A 23,272-nucleotide genomic window follows, 5' to 3' on the forward strand; every position below is an offset into this window, starting at 1 on the left:
ATTCCACCTTCACACCCCTTTTCCTCCTCCCTCTTCTATTCCCACTCTTTTTACTGAGATCTATTTTAAGTTGATTTGATACACATGTTTAACTCTATTTTAAGCAAAGAGTTTAACAGTACAAAAAAACCTGTTTCTCAACAGTCATGACAAGGGCTGTTCAAGTTACTGCTTCTCAAATTGTCAATTTAACTTGTATAGATTGCTTTTTTGGTGCTCTATTATCACAGATCAGGGAGAATATATGGTATTTGTCCTTTTGGGACTGGCTTATTTCACTAAGTATGATGTTTTCTGGATTCATCCATTTTGTTGTAAATGACCAGATCTCATTTTTTTTTATTCCTGCTGTGTAGTATTTCATAGTGTACATATCCCATGGTTTCTTTATCTGGTCTTCAGTTGATGGACATTTGGGTTTATTCCATGTCTTAGCTATTGTGAATTGAGCTACAATAAACATGGAGGTGCAGATAACGCTCTCATGTACTGATTGCATTTCCCTTAGGTAAGTTCGCAGGAGTCCCACTCTTATTTTTCACTAAGATCTATTTTCAGTTAACTTTACATGCATATAACTAACTCTGTTAAGAGTTCAACAAATAGTGTGAAAAAAACCTGTTCCTCAGCAGTCGAGACAAGGGCTGTTTAAAGTCATTGCTTCTTAAAATGTCCATTTTACTTCTACAGATTGCCTTATAGGTGCTCTATTAGTTATCACAGGTCAGGGAGAACATATGGTATTTGTCCCTTTAAGACTGGCTTATTTCACTAACAATGATGTTTTGCGGTTTCATCCATTTTGTGGAAAATGGCTAGGTCTGTCTTTTGTGTGTTTTTTGGTTGTTTTTAGCTTTGTGTAGTATTCCATGGTGTACATATTCCAGTCTTCAGTTGATGGAAACTTGGGTTGATTCCATGACTTAGCCATTGTGACTTGAGCTGCAATAAACAAGGGGGTGCAGATAACTTTAACATGCTGATTTAATTTCTTTGGGTAAATGCCCAGGAGTGGGATGGCTGGGTCATATGGCAGGTCTATATTCAGATTTCTGAGGTATCTCCATATGTCTTCCACAGTGGCTGTACCAGTTTACATTCCCACCAGCTGTGGATTAGGGTACCTTTTTCTCTACATCCTTGCCTGCATTTGTTTGCTGATTTCTGTATGAAAGCCATACTAATGGGAGTGGTTTAGATTTGCTTTTCCCTGATGGCTGGTGGTCCTGAGCATTTTTTCATGTATCTGTTGGTCATTTGGATTTCCTCTTTTGAAAAATGCCTGTTTGAGTCCTTTGCCCATTTCTTAACTGGGTTGTTTGTTTTGTTGTGGAGTTTCTTGATCTCTTTATATATTCTGGTTATTAATCCTTTATTAGCTGTACAGTTTGCAAATAATTCCTCCCATTCTGTCAGTTGCCTCTTCAGTTTGTTGACTGTTTCTTTTTCAGTACATAAGCTTCTCAATTTGATGGAATCCCATTTGTCAGTTTTGGTTTTGATTGTCTGTACCTCTGGGGTCTTTTCCAAGAACTCTTTGCCCATGCCAATGTCTTTCCCTAAGGTTCTCTAATTTGATGGTATCAGATCATAGATTTATGTCTTTAATCCATTTTGAGTGGATCTTTGTGTAAGGTGTAAGGTAGGGGCCTTGGTTCATACTTCTGCATGTGGAGATCCAGTTTTCCCAGCACCATTTGTTGTAGAGACTGTCCTTGCTCCAGGGGTTGATTATAGCTCCCTTGTCAAAGATAAGTTGGTTGTAGATGTGTGGATTGATTTCTGGCATTTCTGTTTTGTTCCATTGGTCTATCCATCTGTTTTTGTATCAGTACCAGGCTGTTTTTATTATAACTGTCCTGTATATCTTGAAATCTGGTATTGTGATGTCTCTGGCTTTGTTTTTGTTGTATAAGATTGATTTAGCTGTTTGGAGTCTCCTGTGTTTCCATATGAATTTCAGCATTTTTTTATGTATCTGAGAAGAATGTCCTTGGTATTTTGATTGGTATTGCATTGAATCTGTAAATTGCTTTCAGTAATATGGACATTTTAATTATTGATTCTTCTAATCCATGAACATGGAAGATTTTTTCAGTTTTTGGTGGCTTCTATTTCTTTAATGTTTTGTAATTCTCATTATAGAAATCTTTGACATCCTTGTTTAAATTTATTACAAGGTATTTGATTTTTTTTTTTTTTTTTTTTGTGGCTCTTGTGAATGCGATTCATCTTAGATATTCTTTCTTGGAGCTGGTGCTTTGGCATAGCAGGTAAAGCCGCTGCCTGCAGTGCTGGCATCCCATATGGGCACTGGTTCGAGTCCTGGCTGCTTCACTTCCCATCTAGCTCTCTGCTGTGGCCTGGGAATGCCGTAGAAAATGCCCTAAGTCCTTGGACCCCTGCACCTGTGTGGGAGACGCAGAAAAAGCTCCTGGCTTTGGATCGACACAGATTCTACCGTTGCAGCCAATTGGAGAGTGAACCAGCAGATGGAAGACCTCTCTCTCTCTCTCTCTCTTTGCCTCTCCTCTCACTGTGTAACTCTGACTTTCAAATAATGTTCTGCATGTGGAGATCTGGTTTTCCCAGCACCATTTGTTGAAGATGTTCTTTCTCAGCCATGGCATTGTCTGTGTATATAAAAGCTGTTGATTTTTTTGTGTTGATTTTATATCCTGAATCTTTACCGAACTCTTCTATGAGTTCCAATAGTCTCTTAGTGGCATCTTTTGGATCCCATATATATAGAATCATGCCATCTGCAAATAGGGATAGTTTGACTTCCTCTTTCCCAATTTGTATCCTTTTGATTTCTTTTTCTTGCCTAATGGCTCTGGCTATAACGTCCAGGACTATATTGAATAGTAATGGTGAGAGTGGACATCCCTGTCTGGTTCCGGATCTCTGTGGGATGCTTCCAGTTTTTCCCCATTCAATAGGATGCTGGCCATGGGTTTGTCATAAATTGCCTTGATTGTGTTGAAGAATGCTTAGAGTTTTCATCATGAAAGGGTGTTGTATTTTACCAAATGCTTTCTCTGCATCTATTGAGATAATCATATGGGTTTTGTTTTTCAGTTTGTTAATGTGGTATATCACATTGATTAGCAAATATTGAACCATCCTTGCCTACCAGGGATAAATCCCACTTGGTATAGGTGAATGATCTTTCTGATGTGTTGTTGGATTCAGTTGGCTAGAATTTTATTGAAGATTTTTGCGTCTGTGTTCATCAGGGAAATTGGTCTGTAGTTCTCTTTGTTGTATCTGTGTAGTTCTTTTGTACAGGTGTAGGAATTAAGGTGATGCTGTCTTCATAGAAGGAATTTGGGAGGATTCCCTCCCTTTCAATTCTTTTGAATAGCTTGAGAAGAATTGGAGTTAGTTCTTTAATGTCTGGTAGAATTCAGCAGTGAAGGTATCTGGTCCTGGGCTTTTCTTTTTTGGGAGGGTCTTTATTACTGATTCAATTTCTGTCTGGACTGTTGATCTGTTTGGGTTTTCTGTGTCTTCATGGCTCAATTTAGGTAGGTTGTATGTGTCCAGGAATCTATCCATTTTTTCTGTGTTTCCCAGTTTGTTGAAATACAGCTCTTTGTAGTAATTCCTGATGATTCTTTTTATTTCTTTTTTTTTCTCCTATCTTTTTTTTATTTTTTTTCAAACTTTTATTTAATGAATATAAATTTCCAAAGTACAGCTTATGGATTACAATGGCTTCCCCCCCCCCATAACGTCCCTCCCACCCGCAACCCTCCCCTTTCCCACTCCCTCTCCCCTTTCATTCACACAAAATTCATTTTCATTTCTCTATATACAGAAGATCAGTTTAGCATACATTAAGTAAAGATTTCAACAGTTTGCTCCCACACAGAAACATAAAGTGAAAAATACTGTTTGAGTACTAGTTATAGCATTAAATCTCAATGTACAGCACACTAAGGACAAAGATCCTACATGAGGAGTAAGTGCACAGTGACTCCTGTTGTTGACTTAACAAATTGACACTCTTGTTTATGGCCTCAGTAATCACCCTAGGCTCTCGTCATGAGCTGCCAAGGCTATGGAAGCCCCCTGAGTTCACTGACTCTGATCATATTTAGACAAGGCCATGGTCAAAGTGGAAGTTCTCTCCTCCCTTCAGAGAAAGGTACCTCCTTCTTTGATGACCCATTCTTTCCACTGGGATCTCACTCGCGGAGATCTTTCATTTAGGTGTTTTTTTTTTTTTCCCCCCCGGAGTGTTTTGGCTTTCCATGCCTGAAATACTCTCATGGGCTTATTATTTCTGTGGTGTCTATTGTTAAATTTTCTCTTTCATCTCTAATTTTATTGATTTCTGTCTTCTCCCCTTTTTTTTTTTTTTTTAATTAGGCCAATGGTGTATCAATTTTGTTTGTTTTGGGTCGTTTGATAGTATCCCATAGATGTCCAACAGTGTTTTTTAGTTTTCTAATTTTTCTTTTTTTGGTCTGACTATAAAATTTCCAGCAATCTGTCTTTAACTTGGATATTCTTTTTTCTGCTTCACCGAGTCTGTTGCTAAGGATTTCCATTGCATTTTCTGCTTGTTCTATTGAATTCTTCATTTCCAAGATTTCATTTTGATGTGGTAAATCTTCTATTTACTTACTTACTTACTTAGCAGAGAGCAGGTTTGTTCTGCTCTATTGGCTTATTCTCTTGCTCACCTCCTCTCCTCAAAGGAGACCAGTGCCTGGGTGCTAGCCCTAGTGGGTACAATCTGCATCTGCACTGCCACAAGAAGCACACAGCGAATCTGAGCAGTCCTTGATGTGACCATGGATTCCATAGCAATGACCCTCACCAGGGAATCCAGGAGCATGGGGAGCCTCGCACAGTGACTGTGCAAAGTCCCATGCACACCCTGAGCCCTCCCACACAGCCAAGCGTTTCTCACAGTCCGGGCTCACAAGCCTCCCACGGTCACAAGCACTCAGCCCCATCGGTTCTCCCAGCCAGTCTCGGGTGTCTCTGCTTGGCTAGTTGCTGGGCGCATGGACATGAACTGGTGTAGCTCTTACATAAGTCCAAATAGTGCCCACCCTCCCTCGGCTTGTTACAGGATGCTGGTGCAGGGTGGTCGGGGAGAGAGGAACATGCCACCTTTTTTTCTCTTCTAGTTTGGCAGGTACACTGTCCCCCACAGGGCTCCAAGCTGGATTCCTGCTGGGCTTTTACCACAGCTTTATCACCAGTGGCTTGGGCTGCTACAGTCTGGTCTCACTGCACTCTCCACAGCTGGTGCTGAAGTTCTCAGCTGCTGGTCCTGAGTTGGGTGTGTCCACATCCTCCATATAGGTCCAAATGTCCCTCTAATTTGCATGTCATTTCTTCTGTGGCTTTCTTCCTAATTCTTCACTAAGATCACACTCTCTCCACTTTTTTTCTGAACCTCTGTTATTCAGAACTTTCAGGATAAATGTAGTTGGGAAAAGTATATTTTTATACTTTTTTACCCCCAAGGCCATAGGCCATCCCACAACAAATGTGGGGGAGGGATAGCAGGAGCCACAGCCTTTCAGCTGTGGGAGGCACGGTTCTCCTGGCATGCCGTGGCAGGCAAAGGAGAGAGAATGAGTTCCTAAGAAGTTTGCCACCATCTGGATACCAGGAGGGTAAGGCAGAGGTTCTCGCAGTGTTTCTCACCATCGTCTTGGAGCCATTTCCTCATATAAACTGTGTTCTTTATTCATTAATAGCAAAAACAATTCAACTCCGTTCTCATTAATCAAAGTGATGAGGACAGGCGTTTAGCCTAGTGGTTAAGACCCTGCTTGGGAAACACACATCCCATATCAGAGTGCCTCAGCTTGAGTCTGGCTCCACTTTTGATCACAGTTTTCTGCTATTAGCCTGGGAGGCAGCAGGTGATGGTTCAAATAGTGGTCCCTGCCATGCTCCTGTGAGATATACGTTGAGTTCCTAGCTCCTGACTTTGATTTGGCCCAGCCGGTCTGTTGTGGGCATTTGGGGAGTGAACCAGTGGAAGGGAATTCAGTTTGTCTCTATGGCTCTCTGCCTCTCAAAATAGAAACTCTAAAAAGAAGTTCTTTAAAAAATGGTGCTTTTTTGATGACATGTTAGGGTTAGATCTATGCTAGCAACATTGACACACCTCAAATTAACTTTCTCTTCTAAAATGGTTTGTTTCCAAATTGCAACAAGCTTCCTGCCAATGGAAATTTAAAAAGTAAAAGATTGCATAGCTTGAAGGAAGAGAGATGTGTTATAGTTTCTACCAAAACAATTTTAAAACCAGAAATCAAAGGAAATGCCTTTCATGTGCAGATTTGAATCTGAATCTTGAATTCCAGTTCACATGAAAGAATTAATCATAACACCTTTTTTTCCTTAGGTAATTTTGTGAGAAAAATTTTGCAGCCTGCTCTTCAGTTAATTGCCAGTGAAGATGATGATAGCATTTCAGAGACAGTGGACCAGGGATTTTCCCACTTTTCTGAAGCACCAACAAAACAAGGGGCTTCATATAACAAAATGTCCCCAGATAAGGACACAGGAGAGAGCTGGACACTGAATTCAGAGAAGCCGAGGCAGCTGGGATCAGCGAAGCAAAGCGATCCTGATCTTTCATTTTTAGTTGTGAAGAATAATGTGGGAGAAAAGCATCTTTTTGTAGATCTAGGTAAGTAACATTGACAGTTGTTTCTTTCTGACTGCCCTGATGTCCTCTTGTGAGACACCTGTCCATGCTCACTGTCACTGTGCACAGGGTTCTCATTACCATCTCATTATCATCGCGCTCCCCAGCGACAGTGCAGGTCAGGAACAGAATGTGATCAGCCCGCTTAGGCTTGGGGAATCCACAAGGCTTCAGTTCAGAGATCTTGGGGCGATCCCTGTGGAACAGAAGCCCCAGCCTGGCCTGGGCTCTGAACGAGAGTGCCTGTGGCATGCTCTGCTCCAAGTGTCCAGGGAGTTCTGTGAGGGAATGGGGAGACCTGCACCCTCCAGCATGCCAAGAGTTTAAAGCAGATTCAGTCAACTTGAGAAACAATATAAAAATGGTACTCACATCACAAAGCAAGGCTGAGCTTGCTCTTCCCTGAAGAGCTTTGTGGTGGAGGCAGGGCAGGCTTTTGATCCTGGCCGGGAGCCTCGAGTTAGCCTTCTTTCACAGACTGGTGACTTCTGCACCCAACCGTGCTCTGTTTGGGTCTCTGAACCTGAGTGTGTAGAAGGCTCTAGTGTGGCAAGACTTAAGCCTGATGTAATATACAACCTAATGAAGTTCTAACTTGTGATTTGGAAAGCTGTAAGAGCATTTTTGCCATTGAGCACTTCAGAGAGCTGCAGTGCACACAGGTTGAGGGCAAGTAGGCTTTAATTTGGGGCAATGTTTTCGGGCTGACAGTGGTACCAAGGTTAGAGAATTGTTCCTGCTTATCTTTCCAGTGCCCCTGAATCAAGTGCCAGAATTTGGAAATCTAAGTCGGGTAAGTGCAGTGTGTCAGTTTTGGTAGGCCTAGGATCAAGCAAAGATAATGCATAACAGTAAGAGCAACATTATCCAATAAATATGCTGTGCCTCTAACCCAGTGTTGAAGTCCCTAAACAGAATACCCCAGTTCATGACCGTTCTATCCTTGAAGTCACATTACTGGGAAATAATAGGAATTAGGAAGAAATAACAGGAAAACAGTCAGGAAATTTCTCTGGTATTCTTGAATGACAGATTTTAACAATATATATTTACATATTAAAAGAGGATGAGGAAGTATTTTACTTGAACTATCCTTTGAAAGTTTCAGAGATTTAATAGTACATGCAGATTTTTGTTGTTTAAATTTTATCTTATTGTAGTTCTATAGTATGTCTTGAAATCAGGTATTGTGATACCTCCAGCTTTGTTCTTTTTAAAAAAGATTTATTTATTTGAGAGGCAGAGTTACAGACAGAGAGGTCTTCCATCCACTAATTCACTCCTCAGATGGTTGCAACGGTCAGAGGTGAGCCAATCTGAAGCCAGGAGCCAGGAGCTTCCTCTGGGTCTTGTTCTTTAAGACTTCCTATTAATAATTGAATTTCATTGCTGCTGTTGGTCTGTTCAGGTTTTCTATGTCTGCATGGTGCAATTTGAGTAGTTGTCCAGAAATTTATTCATTTATTCTAGATTTTCTAATTTTTTTAATTGTATAGTTTCAAATAGTTCCTACTCTGGTTTGAGTTATAATGTGTTTTTTACCTCTGGATTTATTTTAGTCTTCTCTCATTTTCTGGTTACTCTTGTTAAATGTTTTTGGATTTTTGTTCATCTCTTCAAAAATCCAAATTATCATTGATCTTTTGTATTTTTATTTTCTCGGATTTACTTCTTTGACTTTTGTAATTTTGTCCTATTAACTTTGGAATTGCTTTTTTTTTTCAGTTACCTATGATACATCATTAGGGGTGTTTTTTTTTTTTTATGTAACTGCTTATTGCTGTAAACTTCTTAGTACTGCTTTTGTTTCATGCCATACATTTTGTTGTATCCTATAGATTTGTTGTGTTTCTATTTTTGTTTGTTTCAAGGAATTTTAATATTTCCTTTTGATTTCTTTGATTCACTCCCCAAATGACTGCAATGGGCAGAGCGGAGCCTATCTGAAGTCAGGAGCCAGGAGCTCCTCTGGGTCTCACACGTGGATGCAGGGGCCCAAGGACTTGATCCATCCTCTGCTGCTTTCCCAGGTGCATTAGCAGGGAGCTAGATAGGAAGTGGAGCAGCTGGGACTCGAACTGGTGTCCATATGGGATGCCAATGCTGCAGGACAGGGCTTTAACCCATTGCACCACAGCACTGGCCTGCCCCATATATTTTTATAATTCCTAAAGTTAATTTTGCTGTTCATTTCTAGTTTTTATTCCATTGTGGTCAGAAAAGACAAATGTTATGATTTTGATTATTTTTTTTTCTTGAGACTTGTTTTGTGGCATAGTGTATGGTTTATTCTTGAGATCTTAATATGTTGATGAAAGGAATGTGTACTCTACAGCTGTTGGATGAAATGTTTTATAAATGTCATTAGGTTCACTTAGTTTATTGTACAGTTTAATTATTCTGAAAGGCAGGAAGAGACAAAGAGAGCGCTCTCCTATCTTCTAATTCATTTCCTAAGTGCCCACAGTAGCTGAGCTGGGCCAGGTCCAAGCTGGGATCCAGGAAGCTAATCTGGTCTCTTATTTGGGTACAGGGATCCAACTACTTGAGCCATCACCTGTTGCCTCCCAAGGTACGCAATATCAGGAAGCTGGAGTCAGGGGTGTATGTAGTACTCAGCCCCAGGCACTCTGCTATAGGATGCTGGTGTCCCAAGAATGTCTCAACTATTGCACCAAATGCTTGCCCCTGTGATATAGTTTAACTATGATATTTCTTTGCTGATTTTTCTTTTGGTCTGGATGATCTTTCTACTGATGGAAACGGTGTTTATGTCCCCCACTATTGTTGTGTTGAGGCTTATCTCTCCCTTTATATCTGATGTTTGCTTTATGAAATTTGGCACTGTAGCCTTGCAAAAACACTTAAAGTCATCTTTTTGATGAATTGATCCTTTGATCATTACATAATGACTTTCTTTGTCTCTTTACAGTTTTTGTCTTAAAGTCATATTGTCTGATGAGTACAGTTATTCCTGCTCATTTCTGGTTCCATTTGCAGGGGATATCTTTTTTCCATCCTTTCACTTTCAGCCGGGTCTTTCTTTATTGGGGATTTAAGTTTCTTGTAGGCAGTATATCACTGAACTTTTTTTGTATTTTTTTTAAGATTTTATCTATTTGTTTGAGAGACAGTTACAGTCAGAGAGAGGGAGAGACAAAGAGAAAGATCTTCCATCTGTTGGTTCACTCTCCAAATGGCTGCAATGACCAGAGCTCGGCTGATATGAAGCCAGATGCCTGGAGCTTCTTTCGGGTCCAAGTACTTGGGCCATCTTCTAATTTTCCAGGCCCTACCAGAGAGCTGGATCGGAAGAGAAGCAGCTGGGACACAAACTAGTGCCCATGTGGGATGCTGGTGCTGAAGGCAGAGGCGTAGCCTACTGTGCCACAGTACTGGCCCTTGGACTTTTTTTTTTTTAACCCATTCAGCCATGTGTATCTTTTATTTAGAGAAGTTAGTTCATTTAAATTTAAAGTTATTTTTTGGTAAGTTATGAATTAGTCCTTTTTTTAAAATTTCTTTTTATTTTGAATATTATTTGTTTTTTTTTCCCTAGTATTTTTAAACTTTTATACAGTTTTTATGGTGATAATTATCTTTCTTTTGCTTTTCTCTGTAGCACTTCCTTAAGCATTTTTTGTAAGGCAATCTGGTGGTGATGAAGTCTGTTTTTCTCATCTTAGTAAATATTTCTTGTTCATTTGTGAAAGAGCTTTTCCAAGTATAGTGTTCTTAATTGACAGTTGTTTTTTTTCTTCAGAACTTGTAATATATCACTTTCCCTCTTGGCTTGTAAGGTTTCTTTTGAGGAATCTGCTGTTGGTCTCGTGGGAACTCCCTTAAGTGTGACTTGAAGCTGTTCTCTTGCAGATTGTAGAATTCTCTCTCCATAGTATATATATTTTTTATTTATTATTATTATTTTTTTTTTTTTGACAGGCAGAGTAGACAGAGAGACAGAGAGAAAGGTCTTCCTTTGCCGTTGGTTCACCCTCCAATGGCCACCGTGGCCGGCGCACCGTGCTGATCTGATGGCAGGAGCCAGGTACTTCTCCTGGTCTCCCATGGGGTGCTGGGCCCAAGCACTTGGGCCATCCTCCACTGCACTCCCTGGCCACAGCAGAGAGCTGGCCTGGAAGAGGGGCAACCGGGACAGAATCCGGCGCCCCGACCAGGACTAGAACCCGGTGTGCTGGTGCCGCTAGGTGGAGGATTAGCCTATTGAGCCGTGGTGTCTTTGATGAATCAAAGTTACTACCTTTAAATAATAGTAATAGTCTGATTTATTAGTGTTTTCCTCTGTGGTTATTTATTGGAATTCTGTAAAATATCTTTGCTTATCCCAGGGTCTTGAAGATATTCTGCTTATCTGTATTCACTTTTTTAAAAAATTAATATTTAAAAATTTTTTTGAAATTTATTTTTAAGGAATACAAATTTCATAGGTACAACTTTAGGAATATTGTTACTCTTCTCACCATATCAGCCCTCCCACCCACACTCCCAACCCTTCTCTTCCTTCTTCTCTCCATGCCAGTACCATTCTCCATTAAGATTGATTTTCAATTAACTTTGTACACAGAAGACCAACTCTATGTTAAGTAGATTTCAACAATTTGTGTGTGCACTTGTGCGTGCACACACACACACACAAACCTGGGAAACTGGTTTTACAATTAATTCTCAGTACAACTCATTGAGGACAAATGTCCTGCATGGGGAGTTAGTGCACAGTGACTCCTGTTGTTAATTTAACAATTAACACTCTTATGTATGACGTTAGTGACCACCCGAGGCTCTTGAAATGAGCTGTCTGGGCTATGGAAGCCTTTTGAGTCCACAAACTCCGTCAGTATTTGGACAAGGCCATAAGCAAAGTGGAAGTTCTGTCCTTCCTTTAGATAAAAGTACATCCTTCTTTGATGGCGACTTCTTTTCACTGGGATCTCTCTCACAGAGATCCTTCATGTAGAACATTTTTTGCCACAGTGTCTTGGCTTTCCATGCTTGAAATGCTCTCATGGGCTTTTCAGCCAGACCAGGAAGCCTTAAGGGCTGATTCTGAGGTCAGAGTGTTATTTAAAGCGATTGTCATTCTATGAGTCTGTTGTGTGGACTGCTTCCCATGTTGGACATCCTCTCCTTTTTAATTCTATTACCAGGCACTTGATCCTGCCTATATGTTCACTTTAACAGTTAATATGATCACTTCAACAATTAAGATGGCATTTTTACCACCAAGTTTAATGGGATTTGGAGTCCCTTGACAAATTTTTAACTGTATCCTTAGAAGTAAGTCTGTAGGAATGTATGCATAACTATATATATATTAATAGTTAAAAACATCCTCCTCCCTCCCTTATTCCCACTCTTATGTTTTACTGATATCTATTTTCAATTGACTTTATATACGTAAGATTAACTCTATGTTAAATAAAGAGTTCAAATAGGATGCAGAAAAAAAATCCAAAGCCAGGAGCCAGGTGCTTCCTCCTGGTCTCCCATGCGGGTGCAGGGGCCCAAGCACTTGGGCCATCCTCCGCTGCCTGCTGGGCCACAGCAGAGAGCTGGACTGGAAGAGGAGTAACTGGGACTAGAACCTGGCGCCCATATGGATGGTGGCACTGCAGGCGGAAGATTAACCAAGTGAGCCACGGTGCTGCCCCCCCCCCCCAGGGTTTTTATAGTCCCCAGGCAAACAAGTATTACGTCGTCTGCATCAAGGATGGCCCACCTTATTGATTGCCCCCAACTGGTCCTGGCAGACCAAGGACTGCCCGGTGTCAGGTTTCAGCACAGAGAAGCATCCTGGGCCTAGCCAGTTCCTTTGTCTTGTGAGAAGCCTGTCATGGCGTGGCTCTGGCCTCTCACAATATGGGATGCAGACGCCGCAAGCAGAGAACTAACTTACTGTGCCACAGCACAGGCCCCCATTTATTTTCAATTGAAAAGTTGATAGAAAACTGTCTAGCTTGTACTTTCTGGAAATAGCATTCTTCCATGTCAATTCTAAATTATCTTCTTTTATATACTGATGTAATTTTGTTACTAGCTATACCAGAGTACCTCAAAAGGCTCATGGAAAATCAGACTAAAAAATAAATTTATTTTGGTGCAAACAATTCTTGAAATCTGTGCTTGCAAGGGTTCTTCAGAATCTTCATGGAAATTGCACAGATTTCATACATACTACTTTACTAATTTTTGATGTAGGAGTTTATACAAGAAATAGGAACTTCCGGCTGTATAAGTCATCAAAACTAGGAAAGCATGTGGCTTTGGAGATTGCTGAAGATAACAAATTCTTTCCTAAACAATCAAAAACGATTCCTGAAGAAAACCAGTATTTCCTCTCTTCTTTGGTATGCAATGTCAGGTATGTAGGCAAAAATTAAACTGTTGTATACTCCTGATTGATTATTCAGTCATGAATGCTATTGCATATTGCTAAAAAGTGAATTGTGTAAATTCATCCTATCTCAAGAAAATGACTCTCCATTCTTAAAATACTCTTTTCTGAGATTTTTAGCCACTTAGTTTCCTCTCTGTATCTTTTTTTTTTTTTTTTTTTGACAGGCAGAGTGGACAGTGAGAGAGAGAGACAGAGAAAGGTCTTCCTTTGCCGTTGGCTCACCCTCCAATGGCCGCCGTGGCTGACGCATTACGACCGGCGCACCGTGCTGATCCGATGGCAGGAGCCAGGTACTTCTCCTGGTCTCCCATGGGGTGCAGGGCCCAAGCACTTGGGCCATCCTCCACTGCACTCCCTGGCCACCACAGAGAGCTGGCCTGGAAGAGAGGCAACCGGGACAGAATCCGGCACCCCGACCGGGACTACCACCCGGTGTGCCGGTGCCGCAAGGCAGAGGATTAGCCTAGTGAGCCGCGGCGCCGGCTCCTCTTTGCATCTTTTAAATGATTATATCACATATTTTTCAGTTTTTCTAAAATGAATATCACTTTTATAAAGAATGAAAACAACTACCTGAGCTGGACCGGAAGAGAATCAGCTGAGACATGAACCTGGCCCATGTGGGATGCTGGTGCTGCAGGTGGAGGCTTAGCCTGCCACGCCACAGTGCTGGCCCCACTTCCTTTATTTTTTAAAGTGGACATAATACCACCTATTTTCAGAATTTTTAGTAGAATTAAATATGTTAAAACCGTTCACATAAAATACTTAAAACAGTGCCCAGCACATGTTAGCATCTCGGGAGATGTCAGTTGGCACTAGTGGTGGATCTGAGAGTCTAGGAGTTGTATCAAAATTGTGTATCTCCTGCTGTGTTCCAATATTGATCCTACAGACAATGGAGGGCTCTTCCGTCGAATAGGATTACCTCAGGGCCCACGCTGTGGTACAGCTGGTAAAGTTGCTGACTACAGTGCTGGCATCCCATATGGGTGCCAGTTCAAGTCCCAGCTGCTCCACTTCAGATCCAGCTCCCTGTTCATGTGCCTGGGAAAGCAGGGAATGATGGCCCAAGTCCTTGGGCCCTGCACCCACATGGAAGACCTGGATGAAGCTCCTGTCTCCTGGCTTCAGCCGGGTCCACCCCTGGCTGTTGTGGCTCCTTGGGGAATATACCAACAGATGGAAGACCACTCTCTGTATCTCTCCCTTTCTCTATAATTCTCACTTTCAAAGAAATAGATTTTTTTTCTGGTGCTGTGGTACAGCGGGTTAAAGCCCTGGCCTGAAGCGCCGGCATCCCATATGGACGCCGGTTCTAGTCCCTGCTGCTCCTCTTCTGATCCAGCTCTCTGCTGTGGCCCACGATAGCCGTGAAGATGGCCCAAGTCCTTGGGCCCCTGCACCCACGTGGGAGACCCAGAAGAAGCTCCTGGCTCCTGGCTTTGGATCAGCACAGCTCCAGCCATTGCGGCCACCTGAGGAGTGAACCAGTAGATGGAAGACCTCTCTCTCTCTGTCTCTACCTCTCTGTCTTTCAAATAAATAAAAATAAATCTTTAAAAAAATGTAGGATTACAGGAGCCGGGGCTGTGGCATAGCGGGTAAAGCTGCCACCTGCAGTGCTGGCATCCCATATGGGCACCGGTTCAAATCTCGGCTGCTCCACTTCCAATCCAGCTGTCTGCCATGGCCTGGGAAAGCAGCAGAAGATGGCCCAAGTGCTTGGGCACCTGCACCCGTTGGTAGACCTGGAAGAAACTTCTGGCTCCTGGCTTCAGATCGGATCAGCTCCAGCTGTTGCAGCCAATTGGGAAGTGAACCAGCAGATGGAAGACCTCTTTCTCTCTCTCTCTGCCTCTCCTCCTCTCCCTGTGTAATTGACTTTCAAATAAATAAATAAATCTTTTTTTTAAAAAATAAAAATTATCTTACTTTTCTTTTGTGTGTCTAAGTATATACCAGATATTTTTATTTCAAGGAGCCAAGGCTAAATTTTTTGATTCAAATGTGCCTTTTCTTTGAGTAAATTTTAATGTTTTTCCCTTTAATCTTTTTTTCTTCATATTTTGCTCTTATTCACGGTTTTTTCTTTTTTATTCACGGGTTTATAACAAATTTCAAAGGCTCCATGTGTTTGGGGAATAGTACGGTAGTTCATTCCCCAAATGCCCACAACATGCAGGGTTGGGCCAGGCTGAAGTTGGGAGCCAGGAACTCAGTCTGGGTTTCTCATGTGGGTGGCAGGGACCTAAATAGTTGAGCCATCACTGTTGCCTCCCAGGTGCAGGTTAGCAGGAAGCTGGAATCAGAAGCAGGGCTGAGATTCAACCCAGGCTCCTGGATTTGTGATGCAAATGTCGTAAGTGGCATCTTAACTCTCAGGCCAGACTTCCCCCTGAGAAAACTGCTGAACAGTGATCATCCTACTCTGTTGAAACTGACAAATTTTTTATTTTTTAACTGACAAATCATACTTTTTTTTAGATGAATAGAATTGGTGTTTTTGTGGAGAAATGTGGCTTAGTTACAGATCTATTTGGAATTTAGTTTTCTTTCTATATATCCCTGCTTGTTTAATTCTAATATAATTTTTAATTATTTTCTTCAGATTCTCAGATACTTTACGAATTCTAACATGTGACACACCTCAGAATAAAAGAAAGCGAATGAAGCACTTTAATAGTACCAGCCCTTCAGGTAATTTTAAAAGTAATTTTCTATAGAATTTAATGATTAAAAACTCACTTTGCGTTAAAAGGTCATACAACTTAAGTATTCATCTCTGCTGATTACTGGAGATTACTTTGAGGTTGCTATTCAAAGTGAAAAATGGTTTTTAAGATTATTATTAAAGTATTTACTAGTTTTCATTGTATGGAATTTTTCAAAACAGTATAAGGTGATTAGATTTTTTGATAAACACATATGAAAATAAAGTAAAAATTCTCTTTACGCTTTTGTCCGCAGTCCAAGAGGGGGACCCTGCAGTAGTTTGCTACTTGGTCCTGCAGAGCTCCCCCTGTATTTTCAGTAGAGGGAGAGCTTCCTCATGCTTGTAGTGACTGCACAGTTTTTGTAGAACGGCCCTATCAGGATTTACCCATGCTCGTCCTGAAGAAGTGCGGATTTTTCTCTTAAGGTTCCTTACATAAACCCTCCAGTAAATATTTTTATTAATATGTTTCAGTATATTGCTTTATTGTAAGTAGGGAAAAACAAAAATAATTAAAGGTACAACAAAATTGGATTGGTGACATACCAATATTCTGTAGCCATTAAATTTAAATTTATAAAGCCTATATAATATGTAAAATACCCATTTATGATAAGATACAAAAGGCACTAAAATTTCATATGGTATGACCACAAGTTAGTGTAACTTTTTTGGTAGATTTAACAGTTTATTATGGTTTTGGTCATTGAAAACAACCCATTCAACCATGTGCCACCTGCTTGGTGCAGTAGGAGTCAGATTGTTGCTTGAAACTCTGATAGCCCACGTTGGAATGCCGGGTTTGGGTTCCTGCTACTCCACCCCGATCCTGCTTCCTGCCAGTAAGCGTCCTCAGAGGCAGCCAGTAACGGCTCCAGTACTTGAGTCCCAGCTGGGAAACCCAGGTGGAGTTCTGAGCTCCTGCCTTCAGCCTCGCTCAGACCTGAGGCATCGGGGAGTGAACCAGGGAATAGAGGATCTCTCTGTCTCAGTGCCTTTCAAATAAAGTGGAAATAAATAAAAATCCTTAAGAGCGGTATGCAAAAAGTCTGCAAAATAATCTGTACTTTAAACATGTTTAAATGGTTATCTGAAATTCTGGCTTGTTCAGTAGCTTTGTTATTACATCACAGCAGCCAATGATCGTTTGCTTCAGTTGGAATATGCCTCCTAAATCCAGCTTCATTGCAGATTCCAGCTTCCCTGTAACTTATGTCATTTGCCCTAGAAAACTTTTCTTTAGGGTTAAAATGGCTGTGTGAAGGGCATCTTCAAGTTTTCTTGAAAAGATATAATGGCAGAGCCGGCGCTGTGGCTCAGCTGCTTAATGCCCTGGCCAGGAGCACAGGCATCCCATATGGGTGCCGGTTCGAGTCCTGGCTGCTCCTTTTCTGATCCAGCTCTCTGCTATGGCCTGGGAAAGCAGTAGAAGATGGCCCAGGTCCTTGGGTCCCTGCACCCTTGTGGGAGACTCGAAGGAAGCTCCTGGCTCCTGGCTTCGGATCGGCCCAGCTCCAGCCGTTGTGGCCAACTGGGGGAGTGAACCAGTGGATGGAAGACCTCTCTCTCTCTGCCTCTCCTCTCTGTGTAATTCTGACTTTCAAATAAACAAACAAATCTTAAAAAAAAAAAAAAAAAAAAGGCCGGTGCCACGGCTCACTAAGCTAATCCTCCGCCTGCGGCGCCAGTACCCCAGGTTCTAGTCCCGGTTGGGGCACCAGGTTCTGTCCCGGTTGCTCCTCTTCCAACCCAGCTCTCTGCTGTGGCCCGGGAGTGCAGTGGAGGATGGCCCAGGTGCTTGGGCCCTGCACCCGCAATGGAGACCAGGAGGAAGCACCCCGCTCCGGCTTCAGATCAGCGCAGCGCGCTGGCCGTAGCAGCCATTAGGGGGGTGAACCAATGGAAGAAAGACCTTTCTCTCTGTTTCTCTGTCTCTCACTAACTCTGCCTGTCTCAAAAAAAAAAAAAAAAAAAAAGATATAATGGAAATCTGAAAGTTTTCCCATGCGCTTGGTTCTTTCCCATTGTTGTGGCTTTCCAGGCAAAGTAAGCTCCAGATGGTTCTGACTAAAATAAATATGGCTGCCTTTCATTCCAACCAAAATTAAGAAACTCCAGATAGACAGTACCTGACTGTGACTAAGTCTTGCATCCCAGAGCTCCTGTACCATTTGAGCTGTGGGAGTGGTTTCTTGGAAGACAAGAACATCTCCTCTTGCTAATGCCACAGCATTCGCAGCTTTTTAGAATTTTATCAATTTTTATTTATTTGAAAGATTTTCCATCCATTGGTTCACTCCCCAAATGCTTGCGGCAGTTTGGGGTGGGCAGGCTGAAGTGAGAAACCTGGAACTCCATCTGGGTCTCCCACGTGGTTGGTAGGGACTCTGATTCCTTGACCATCATCTGCTGCTCTCTGGTCTGAGCATTAGCAGGACGCTGGAATCAGGAGTGTGGCGAGGACTTGAATGCAAGCGTTGTATGGGAGGTGAGCATCCCAGGCAGCACTTAACTGGTGCACCAAATGCCCATATGGTTTGCACCTCTAGTTCACACTGAGGGAGCTCCTGCACCTACTGCAGCCAGAGCACATTCAGTGTGGACAAGTTGACCTGCCAGGCCGAAGGTGGCCAGTGACGAGCTGCAGCCTGCTCCTCACATCCCTACACGTGGGAGCTGCCTGGGTGACATTTTCTTACACATTTGTTTCCTCTGGTTGCTTAACATGTATTTCTTGACATTGATCTGGAACTCACTTCTCTCATTTTTACATTAATATATTTTCTTTATTTTTTTAAAGATTTATTTGAAAGGCAGAGTTAGAGAGGCAAAAACAGGGAGAGGGCCTTCAATTAGAGAGAGAGAGAGAGAGAGAATGAGAGAGAATGAGTCTTTAATCTGCTGGTTCATTGCCCAGATGTCGCAATGGCTGGAGCTGTGCCGATCGAAGCCAGGAGCTTCTTCCAGTCTCTCACAAGGGTATAGGGGCCCAATGATTTGGACCATCCTTCTACTGCTTTTCTAAGCCATAGCAGAGAGCTGGATCAGAAGTGGAGCAGCCAGGACTTGAACCAGTGCCCATATAGGAAGCCAGCACTGCAGGCTGAGGCTTTACCACTATGCCACAGTGCCAGCCCCCACATTAATATATTTTCTAAAATCTCTCCACTTATTTTCATAAGGGAAACATAGACTTCATTTTAAGAAAACTATTTGTCTTCAAAACTTAAATAGGGGGGCCAGTGCTGTGGCATAATGGGTAAAGCTGCCACCTATAGAGCTGGCATCCCTTATGGGTGCCGGCTCGAGTCTTGGCTGCTCCACTTCTGATCCAGCTCTCTGCTATGGCCTAGGAAAGCAGTGGAAGATGGCTCCAGTCCTTGGGCCTCTGAACCCACGTGGGAGATCAAGAAGCTCCTGGCTCCTGGCTTTAGATCGGCCCAGCTCGTCATTGTGGCCACTTGGGGAGTGAACAAGTGGACGGAAGACCCCTCTGTGTCTCTGCCTCTCTGTAACTCTGCCTTTCAAGTAAAATATATCTTAAAAAAAAAATAAAAAAACTTAAATAGAATTTTATATAATTTTGTTTATTTAAAAGGCAGAGCAACAGAGAGGTGGGTGGTGGGTGGGATGAGGGAGAGACATAATGATCTTGTTTTCATTGGTTCACCCGCACAAATGGCTACAACAGTCAAGTCTGGGGCAGGCTAAAGCCAGGGGCTAGGACATCCTGGTGTCCCAAATAGGTGCTTAGGCCATATTCTGCATAGGCATGTTAGCAGGAAGCTGGATTGGAGGCAAAGCAGCCCAGACTCACATCAGCACTCTGATACAGGATTCCAGTGTTGACAGTAGCAGCTTAGCCCACTGCACTACAACATTAACCCCTCCATGAAGTTTTAAATGCATCATTCTACATTACAATAGAGTTTTAGGTACAAATATAATTGAACTGTTAGTGCCCCCTAAAGACCACAGGGAACACACCCATAGCAAGCAAGTTGAGTCAGTTAGTCCTGGAAACAGTGGGAGGCTGCTTTGTAGGAAGGTTGGGCTTGTTCTGAGTTGGGTGTTGTCAGGGACAGTTCTGGGTAGCTCTGTAGCTGTTATCTAGAATGCAGGCGGGCTAGAGGGAAACTGAAGCTATGGTGGTACGGCCACAGCAGTTGGCCAGAGTAGGGGGGCAGTTGGTGATTTTTGTGGTTTGCAAAATGCTCATGTTCTGACTGTTCAGACATGATTACAGAGTGCTCTCGTTTTAGTCGTGAGTCCTCATGACCACAGAGTGGCCTTATCAATGTTATCTACTTCCCTGTAGGATAAAAGAACCTATGAGCTAACTGCAAATTGCCAAACCACCCCCCCGCCCAAAAAACACCCACCCAAACTGGAAGGGTTGCAAAACCCGTAACTGTTCTAAACAGCAACTTTTAAAATTTAAGTTCTCAACTTTCAGATGTTACAATTTTTAAATAATTCTTCTCTGTTGCAGTAGGAACCATCGAAGGTTTTCAGTGTTCACCCTACCCTGAAGTCGATCAGTTTGTTCTTTCCTTGGTGACTAAAAATGACATTAAAGGAGGTACAACTCATCTTATTTTTTATTAACTGTTATATGATAGAGTCATGATATCTTTAGAAACATTCTTTATATTTTAGGAATTAGGCGTTGGAGCTACTTTTTCCCAGAACAGTTGTTGGTTTATGATATTTTCAAATATCGCTGGTGTGAGAACATTGGAAGAGCCCACAAGAGTAATAACATCATGTAAGTAATCTTGTTTATTAATGCTGAGATGTATTCTGAATGTTTATAACTTTTTTTTTTAAAGATTGTTTTTAAGTTTATTTGAGAGGCAGAGTTAGAGAGATGGAGAGACAGAGGTCTTCCATCCACTGGTTCACTCCCCAAAAGGCTGCAATGGCAGGAACAGAGGTGATGAGGAGCCTGGAGCCAGAAGCTTCTTCTGAGTCTCGTACATAGAAGCAGGGGTCCACTGCTTTCCCAGGCCATAAGCAGGGAGCTGGATCGGAAGAGAAGTAGCCAGGACACAACTGGTGCCCATTTGGGATGCTGATGCTGCAGGTGGAAGCTTAGCCTACTAAGCCACAGCACTGGCCCCATGTTTACAACTTTGAAATAAAGCTGACAATATAAAAATGTAACAAGTTAAACTAATTAGATTATTACATTTGTTGGGGTTTATAATATTCAGAGATCTTATTACATTGCTTCTAACATATGGCAGCTTTATTTGTCCTTTGATAAAATGGCATAGTCTATAATCTTGAAGACTGAAGTAGATTGACTAAAAAGCAAGCAGCAGGCAGGGAGTGGATGTGATGAAAAGGGTGTTCTAGATACCTGTGGAAGTGATTGAAACTGGGCCGATTATGGCAAGACGACAACTCCTCAGTGCTACAGAGCTGGAGGTTAAGGCTGTGTTAACTGCATATAGATAAATCACACATTACTGAGCTACTGGATGCTTGTTAGAAATGCCAGGCCCTGTTTTAGGTAATTTTTTAAAATGCTCCTGGCAAAACAAGAGGAAGTAAAAAGATGAAGTAAAACTAGAAATATAATTTAAAATAATAAAGGGATATAGTCAGAAGGGGGATAAAACAGAAATCTAGTTACAACATGGGAAATGTTATTTCATATTTAATGTCAAAGCTGATACTCTTACATAGCACATGTGCTAGAAGGGGGAGATGATCCAAGTGTGTGTTGGAAAATGTGTGGCATGATTCAGTGCTATGGTTGATATTCTTAAATGAAAAACAATCTTGAAAAGCTCTATTCTTGGGCCACTGTTGTGGCCTAGCACAGTAAGCTGCAGCTTGCAGTGCTGCTGTTCCATGCCAGAGCACCAGTTCAAGTCCTGGCTGCTCTCCTGTCCGTCTAAAGCGCCTGGGAAAGCAGCAGATGGCCCAAGAGCTTGGGTCTGTCACCCGTGAGGGAGATCTGGGTGGAGTTCTAGGCTCCTGGCTTTGGCAGTTTGTAGCCACACTGGGAAAGGGCCAGTGTGGATAGAAATCTCTGTTGCTTCCATGTGTGTTTCCCTCTCTCCCTCCCTCTCTTTAAAAATAAATAAATCTTAGAATTATATGCTCAATACACCAAGCTGTCACCAAAAAAGATCCCCACAGTCCTATAACCCAGTGAAAACTAGTTAGCACTGATGCATCTTTCTAGTCTTCTGTGCGTGGACATTTACCAAAAAAATAAGATTATATCCAATTATTTTTAGCTGTGAAATATTACATGTAATAGTATGTATATGTGTAAGTAATATGCGCCTCTTAAAGACCAATGCTCAAATCCATTTTGTGCAATTTGATGGACACAGGGAGAGAGCTATCTTTTGGGGAGATCTTCTGTCAGTGTGTGCGTTTTCCTCCTGAAGTCCATTTTGTGTGATATTTTAGGCAACTGGTTTTGTTTGTTGTGTATCTTCTTTCGTTTTTACTTTTTAGTTGAAGATTTAGTCATGTTTCTTTTAGACAGCATTGAGTTGGATTTAATTTTCTATACAGCTTAGGTATTAATACTTTTCTTTTTTTAAACAAAGGATTCTGGTTGATCTGAAAAATGAAGTTTGGTATCAAAAATGTCATGATCCTATATGTAAAGCAGAAAACTTCAAAACTGACTGTGAGTTATTAATTTTTACATTTACCGTAAAGTAAAAGTTAATGTTTATATAAAAATAGTTTTACTATCTTTCCGATTCAGGTTTGCCATTACCTGCTGAAGTGTGTCTTTTGTTTCTTTTCAAAGAGGTAAGTGCAGTTTTGTATCATTGTCATTACTAAGTCTTGGTATTATAGTATAAATGAACCAGGAGCAGTGTCACTAAGCTTTTTTTTTGACAGGCAGAGTTAGGGAGAGAGAGAAAGGTCTTTCTTCTGTTGGTTCACCCCCCAAACGGCTGCCATGGCCGGCACGCTGCGCCGCGCCGCGCCAAAGCCAGGTGCTTCCTCCCAGTCTCCCATGCGGGTGCAGGGGCTCAAGCACCTGGGCCATCCTCTACTGCCTTCCCAGGCCACAGCAGAGAGCTGGAAGAGGAGCAGCCAGGACTAGCACCCAGGGTGCCAGCGCCACAGGCAGAGGATTAGCCTAGTGAGCCGTGGCACCGGCCTCCACTAAGCTTTTTAAGTACAATGTTTGTAACACATTGTTTTCACTTGAAGATCCATCTTGGTGATTTTCCTACCTCAGTATATATTTAATGACACATACCTCATTCTTTACTGCATAAGATTTAGTACACTTTAACCAGTCCTAGACATTAAAGAGGTTTCTGGTTGTATAAACCAAAATACCCTTCTTTATTTCTGGCACAGTGCTTGCAGCAGACATATCAGAGTGCCCAGTTCTTGTCTGCCTCCTCTGCTTCCTGCAGCCCACATGGGAGACCTGGATTGCATTCCAGGTTCTTGGCCTAGC

General features: G+C 42.0%; 1 protein-coding gene across 39 annotated transcripts in view; it reads left to right on the forward strand.

Moving 5' to 3' along the window:
• PRIMPOL (primase and DNA directed polymerase) overlaps nucleotides 1–23,272 on the forward strand; it is a 44,303-nt gene that overhangs the window by 19,660 nt on the left and 1,371 nt on the right. For 21 of the 39 annotated variants that reach the window (XM_089325546.1, XM_089325543.1, XM_089325548.1 and 18 more), the window contains 7 exons: nucleotides 6,383–6,670; nucleotides 12,905–13,067; nucleotides 15,715–15,803; nucleotides 20,312–20,401; nucleotides 20,479–20,587; nucleotides 22,395–22,477; nucleotides 22,559–22,605. In XM_089325546.1, coding sequence (XP_089181672.1) covers nucleotides 6,383–6,670; nucleotides 12,905–13,067; nucleotides 15,715–15,803; nucleotides 20,312–20,401; nucleotides 20,479–20,587; nucleotides 22,395–22,477; nucleotides 22,559–22,605 — 869 coding nt within the window. Of the gene's footprint in view, nucleotides 1–6,382; nucleotides 6,671–7,440; nucleotides 7,482–12,904; nucleotides 13,068–14,783; nucleotides 15,030–15,714; nucleotides 15,804–17,219; nucleotides 17,367–20,311; nucleotides 20,402–20,478; nucleotides 20,588–22,394; nucleotides 22,479–22,558; nucleotides 22,606–23,272 lie in introns of those variants that run through there. The other 18 variants (XM_089325550.1, XR_016228944.1, XM_089325555.1 and 15 more) reach the window with 18 other exon arrangements.

This window comes from Oryctolagus cuniculus, chromosome 2 (assembly GCF_051225735.1).
Source record: "Oryctolagus cuniculus isolate XC-2025 breed Fujian yellow rabbit chromosome 2, ASM5122573v1, whole genome shotgun sequence".
Taxonomy (NCBI): Eukaryota; Metazoa; Chordata; class Mammalia; order Lagomorpha; family Leporidae; genus Oryctolagus; species Oryctolagus cuniculus.